General features: G+C 46.6%; 1 protein-coding gene across 1 annotated transcript; it reads right to left on the reverse strand.

Annotated features, from left to right (window-relative positions):
* Positions 1-15: 15 nt before the first annotated feature.
* LOC311120061 (uncharacterized protein) lies at positions 16-5,350 on the reverse strand (the record flags this gene model as incomplete). Its single annotated transcript, XM_084194687.1, has 5 exons — positions 16-881; positions 995-1,164; positions 1,385-1,907; positions 4,121-4,432; positions 5,273-5,350. Coding segments are annotated over 5 exons (1,243 nt in total), but the record flags the coding sequence as incomplete, so codon positions are not given.
* Between the last annotated feature and the right edge of the window lie 1,504 nt (positions 5,351-6,854).

Raw genomic sequence — 6,854 nt, forward strand, 5'->3', positions numbered from 1 at the left:
CACAAAATCCTGATATCTGGTAGATTTTCTTTAAAAAGATATACAAGCAAACAAATGGTAGAATGATAAAACATTGTAATGACAGGGTTGGTTAACTTCAGCCTTACAGTATTTTGAATTTTTCATGGCACAGTTAAAGATATTAAAATGACAAAACAATTAACAAACATATTAAAAACAGCAGCAATGATGAAAAACAAACAGTAATATGCTTCTCAGCTTCTCTCACACAAGCCAGGTTCTCTGACTGACAAGTAATAACACATGAGGATAAATGAAGCAGAGACCGCTGGCCTTCGCATATGGTGAAGGTAAAACATACAGTATAGAAAGCTGATCTGAATACAGTATTACAACTTTTCAACAACATCTCACACTCAGCAAGTACAGTATAACACATCTGAACTGAGGCAGGGTCAATTGGAGATAAAGTATTTACAATGTGAGAGTCAGTTGGGATAATGCAATGTGCCAGTCAGTAGGGCTATTGGAGGGTCAGCAGTTACAATGTGTCAGTGTGTGGATAATGTATTGTGGACATTGCACCAGAGCCATAGGGGTTCAAGGTTGGTATGAACAAGGAAACAATATGTTACCTATGGTAGACTGGTGAGAATAAGTACTAATGCAGAGTGAGTTCTAGAGCACTGAGAGTGAGTTCTAGTGCTGAGAGCGGGTTCTAGAGTGCTGAGAGTGGGTTCTAGAGCGCTGAGAGTGGGTTCTAGAGTGGAGACAGTGAGTTGGCGTCTATGATCTGCTGCAGGATGCTGTCTACGTCTGGCGTGTCCAGGCTGATGCCCTGCAGATCCAGGTGGGGCAGGATGGCTGACAGCAGAGCCACCACATTCCCTCGGATTTTGTGGAGATTCTCCTGCACAATGCTGGGGAATACAGAGAGTAGAAAGTTAGAGAGAGAATGCAAAGCTAGAGAACCGATGGATTGTGTGTGCATTTCTGTCTGTGGGTGTTTCTGTCTCTGTGTGGGTAAACACACCGGGAGCTCTGGTCCCTGGTCACTGGGCTGTCAGTCTGTCTCAGCCTGCTCTGGGGGTCAGCCTTCTCCCTCCTTAGTCTGCCCAGCTCAGGCTGTTCTCTCTGGGGCTGGACAGTGTCCACAACCAGCCCTGGAACCACTTGGCCACCAGGGGATGATGCACTCTCACACTGTAGAGAGACAAGAGGTAACGGGATAAAGTTCTCTATAAAAGTTTAAATTCAGAACAATTTACAGCTAGAATACCAGTTTTCACCAATAAGAAGGCTTGGAACTAACTATTTTATAAAATGTTCTTCATGTATCCTAATGGGGATAGTATGTATTTTGATTTCACTAATCTTGTAAAACAATCAGACCTTTAGGAAATTCACAGTTAACCCTACTTACCTCCTTTTGGTCCAGTTTGATTACCATGGCCTCCGGTGTCTCTGCCGCCACCCCACCAGCTGCCTTATCCCCAGAGGGAGCCTCTGTCATCACCACGGTGTCCTGCGTCGCTGGGGGTGCGGTGGAACCCAGTATCCTCCTCAGCCTCTGAGCCTCCTTCTCCAGTCCAGCCAGTCTCTGGACCAGGGCTCCCCTGTCTGACCCAGCCCCCTCCAGGGTCAGAGCCCGGGGCCAGGGACCCTCCGGACGACTCAGGGGGGACACCACCACCGTCTGGGCTGAGGGGAGGGAGGGAGGCCAGGCAAGGGTGGAGCTGGGCTGTGAAGGGCCTACTCTGGTGGCCCCCAGTAGTGCCTTCTCCCCCTTGGTCTTGTCCGTCAGTCCAGTCAGTGTCTGTGGTCCGTTGACGTCTTTCCCAGGTTGTTGCACCTCTTGGACCTCGTCAGCGAACGGGTGTGGCTCCGCCCATGGTTGTGGTCGCTTGTCCATGTCCCTGGGCGGCCATATTGACTTACGCTTATTGCTGAAGAGAGACAGAGAGAGACTGAGTGTGTGTATCTATCTACAGTGGCTTGCGAAAGTATTCACCCCCCCTTGGCATTTTTCCTATTTTGTTGCCTTACAACCTGGAATTAAAATTGATTTTTGGGGGGGTTTGTATCATTTGATTTACACAACATGCCTACCACTTTGAAGATCCAAATATTTTTTGGGGTGAAACAAACAAGAATTAAGACAAAAAAACAGAAAACCTGAACGTGCATAACTATACATACTTATATACAATACTTTGTAGAGCCACCTTTTGCAGCAATTACAGCTGCAAGTCTCTTGGGGTATGTCTCTATAAGCTTGGCACATCTAGCCACTGGGATTGTTGCCCATTCTTCAAGGCAAAACTGCTCCAGCTCCTTCAAGTTGGATGGGTGCCGCTGGTGTACAGCAATCTTTAAGTCATACCACAGATGCTCAATTGGATTGAGGCCTGGGCTTTGACTAGGCCATTCCAAGACATTTAAATGTTTCCCCTTAAACCACTCAAGTGTTGCTTTAGCAGTATGCTTAGGGTCATTGTCCTGCTGGAAGGTGAACCTCCGTCCCAGTCTCAAATCTCTGGAAGACTGAAACAGGTTTCCCTCAATAATTTCCCTGTATTTAGCGCCATCCATCATTCCTTCAATTCTGATCAGTTTCCCAGTCCCTGCCGATGAAAAACATCCCCACAGCATGATGCTGCCACCACCATGCTTCACTGTGGGGATGGTGTTCTCTGGGTGATGAGAGGTGTTGGGTTTGCGCCAGACATAGCATTTTCCTTGATGGCCAAAAAGCTCAATTTTAGTCTAATCTGACCAGAGTACCTTCTTCCATATGTTTGGGGAGTCTCCCACATGGCTTTTGGGAACACCAAACGTGTTTACTTATTTTTTTCTTTAAGCAATGGCTTTCTTCTGGTCACTCTTCCGTAAAGCCCAGCTCTGTGGAGTGTATGGCTTAAAGTGGTTCTATGGACAGATACTTCAATCTCCGCTGTGGAGCTTTGCAGCTCCTTCAGGGTCATCTTTGGTATCTTTGTTGCCTCTCTGATTAATGCCCTCCTTGCCTGGTCCGTGAGTTTTGGTGGGCGGCCCTCTCTTGGCAGGTTTGTTGTGGTGCCATATTCTTGCCATATTTTAATAATGGATTTAAATGGTACTCCGTGGGATGTTCAAAGTTTCAGATATTTTTTTATAATCCAACCCTGATCTGTACTTCTCCACAACTTTGTCCCTGACCTGTTTGGAGAGCTCCTTGGTCTTCATGGTGCAGCTTGCTTGGTGATGCCCCTTGCTTAGTGATGTTGCAGACTCTGGGGCCTTTCAGAACAGGTGTATATATACTGAGATCATGTGACACTTAAATAAAGTCCACCTGTGTGCAATCTAACAAATTATGTGACTTCTGAAGGTAACTGGTTGCACTAGATCTTATTTAGGGGCTTCATAGCAAAGGGGGTGAATACATATGCACGCACCACTTTTCCATTATTTATTTTTTTAGAATAAGTACATTTTTTCATTTCACTTCACCAATTTGGACTATTTTGTGTATGTTAAATTACAGGTTGTAATGCAACAAAATAGGAGAAACGCCAAGGGGGATGAATACTTTTGCAAGGATCTGTATATGTGTATTTGTTGTGTGTGTGTGTGTGTGTGTGTGTGTGTGTTTGAGTATGCGTGTGTTTATATGTACAGTTAACTGCCAAAATAAAGGAAACGCTTGAGTAAATGAGGGATACAAATTATATTGAAACAGGTGCTCCACAAAGGTGTGGTTCCTGAGTTAATTAAACAATTAACATCCCATCATGCTTAGGGTCATGTATAAAAATGCCCAGTTGCCCATTATTTTGGCTACCATGGTTAGAAGAGATCTCAGTGACTTTGAAAGAGGGGTCTCAAAGGAGCATAGGCAGTTTAAAGGGTGTGTGTGTCTCAGTCACCAGATCTCAACCCAATTGAACACGTATGGAAGATTATGGAGCAGCGCCTGAGACAGCGTTTTCCACCACCATCAACAAAACACCAAATGATGGAATTTCTCGTGGAAGAATGGGGTCACATCCCTCCAATAGAGTTCCAGACACTTGTAGAATCTATGCAACGGTTCATTGAAGGTGTTCTGGTGGCTCGTGGTGGCCCAACACCCTATTAAGACACTTTATGTTGGTGTTTCCTTTATTTTGGCAGTTACCTGTATGTGCGTTTGCATGCGCGTGTGGGTGCGCATGCGTCTGACCCAGACTTGGACTGTGCCATGTTGTCCTCTTCATCCTCCAAAGCGGCCACCAGTGTAGCCACTGTCTTATTCAGCTCGCTGTCCTCAGTCTCCTCTGTGAGCAGATGGAGGGGGGCATCAGGGGGTAGGGGGCGGAGGAGGACCGGCTCAGACAGAGGGAGGGGGGCATCAGGGGGTAGAGGGCGGAGGAGGACCGGCTCAGACAGGCCTTGGGGGAGGACATGTAGCTTCCGTGGACGGCCTCGTTTTCTGACCAGGCCTTGGTCCCTTTTTAGACACAGAGTGGAAACAGAAGTGAATGGAACAACCGAGCTACAGGGCTCAGTACAGTATAGATAAGCATAGTAGAGTAGGCCTGAAGTCTGTTATAAATATAAAGAAAAGATTCAACTGAAGGAGGAAGTCAGGTCTGCTCTGACACTGTGGTTTTGACCACACTGAATCTCTCACACTTATACTGAGAATAACGACGTAAAACTCACAGGCGCAAAACCACAAACTGACACATGCACACAGAGTGCAGATACATGGCATTGCATACACACACACCCAGGCATGCACACACGTGTAGCCACTAGCCACACCCATACACAAACATCAAACAAAGTGCCAGTGCAGACGTTAACTGGCTGTGCATCTGCAGTATATGAAGAGCAGAGCAGGGTGGAGGTGAGAGTATGGTGGAGGTAAGAGTGGGGTGGAGGTGAGAGTAGGGTAGTGGTGAGAGTGGGGTGGAGGAGAGAGTGGGGTGGAGGAGAGAGTAGGGTGGAGGAGAGAGTAGGGTGGAGGAGAGAGTGGGGTGAAGGTGAGAGTGGGGTGGGGTGGAGGTGAGACTAGGGTAGAGGTGAGAGTAGGGTGGAGGAGGAGAGAGTAGGGTGGAGGAGAGAGTAGGGTGGAGGAGAGAGTAGGGTGGAGGAGGAGAGAGAAGGGTGGAGGAGGAGAGAGTAGGGTGGAGGAGGAGAGAGTAGGGTGGAGGAGGAGAGAGTAGGGTGGAGGAGGAGAGAGTAGGGTGGAGGAGGAGAGAGTAGGGTGGAGGAGGAGAGAGTAGGGTGGAGGAGGAGAGAGTAGGGTAGAGGTGAGAGTAGGGGCGGGTGGTGGTAGATTTACTTCTTGTAGGTCTTCTTCTGGTAGCTTGGCGTTAACTCTTCTTCACTCTCCTCTGCTTCCTCTGGCAAAGAGCAGCTCCTGAAATACACACCACAGGTCAGGTGACAAAGCCCTGAAATACACCACAGGTCAGGTGACGAAGCCCTGAAATACACCACAGGACTGGTGACGAAGTACAGTTGATGAGAACCTAACATGCAAACACACTCATGAAAAGCTTGAACGCAAGCACACATTGACTCCCTTTCTCTCTGTCTCTCTCTCTCTCTCTGTCAATTCAATGGGCTTTATTGGCATGAGAAACATACAGTGCATTCAGAAAGTATTCAGACCCCTTTACTTTTTCCACATTTTGTTACGTTACAGCCTTATTCTAAAATGGATTTTTTTTTACATCCTCATAATCTACACACAATACCCCATAATGACAAAGCAAAAACAGGTTTTTAGAAATATGTTTGGTAATGTATATATTTTTTAAAAACCTGAAATATCACATTTGCATAAGTTTTCAGACCCTTTACTCAGTACTTTGTTGAAGCACCTTTAGCAGCGATTACAGCCTTGAGTCTTCTTGGGTATGATGCTACAAGCTTGGCACACCTACAAGCTGTGATAATGGCGCCGGAGGGGATGGCTGCCGTTTTATGGGCTCCTAACCAACTGTGTTTTTTCGCATTGTTTGTAACTTATTTTGTACATAATGTTGCTGCTACCGTCTCTTATGACCGAAAAGAGCTTCTGAACATCAGAACAGCGATTACACACCTCGAAATGGAGGAAGATTTTTTATTTAATGAGTCCGACGCGAAGGATATACTGCTTCTCCGAGACCAGGCCCAAATCCCCATCATTCGCATGAAGAAAATATGGAAATAAAGGGGGCAGAGATCGGGGTGCCTTGTGAGAATTAGTCGGCGAGTGGGTAACCCGCCTCTGCCATCCGTTCTATTGGCCAACGTGCAATCACTGGAGAATAAACTGGATGATCCTACCAACGGGACATTAAAAACAGTAATATCTTATGTTTCACCGAGTCGTGGCTGGACGACGACATGGATAATATAGTTGGCTGGGTTTTCCGTGCATCGGCAGGACAGAACAGCTACGTCTGCTAAGACGAGGGGTGGTGGTGTGTGTCTATTTGTCAATAACAGCTGGTGCGCGATATCTAATATTAAGGAAGTCTCGAGGTATTGCTTGCCTGAGGTAGAGTACCTCATGATAAGCTGTAGACCACACTATCTACCAAGAGAGTTCTCATCTATATTTTTCGTAGCTGTCTATTTACCACCACAAACCGATGCTGGCACTAAGACAGCACTCAACGAGCTGTATAAGGCCATAAGCAAACAAGAAAATGCTCATCCAGAAGCGGCTCTCCTAGTGGCCGGGGACTTAAATCCGTTTGATCTAATTTCTACCAGCATGTCACATGTGCAACCACCTTTACTCCACACACAGCTCTCCCTCGCCCTCCATTTGGCAAATCTGACCATAATTTTATCCTCCCGATTCCTGCTTACAAGCAAAAACTAAAGCAGGAAGTACCAGTGACTCGCTCAATACGGAAGTGGTCAGA

The sequence above is a fragment of the Coregonus lavaretus genome (assembly GCF_964263955.1).
Source record: "Coregonus lavaretus genome assembly, contig: HAP1_SCAFFOLD_5197, whole genome shotgun sequence".
NCBI classification, from domain to species: domain Eukaryota; kingdom Metazoa; phylum Chordata; class Actinopteri; order Salmoniformes; family Salmonidae; genus Coregonus; species Coregonus lavaretus.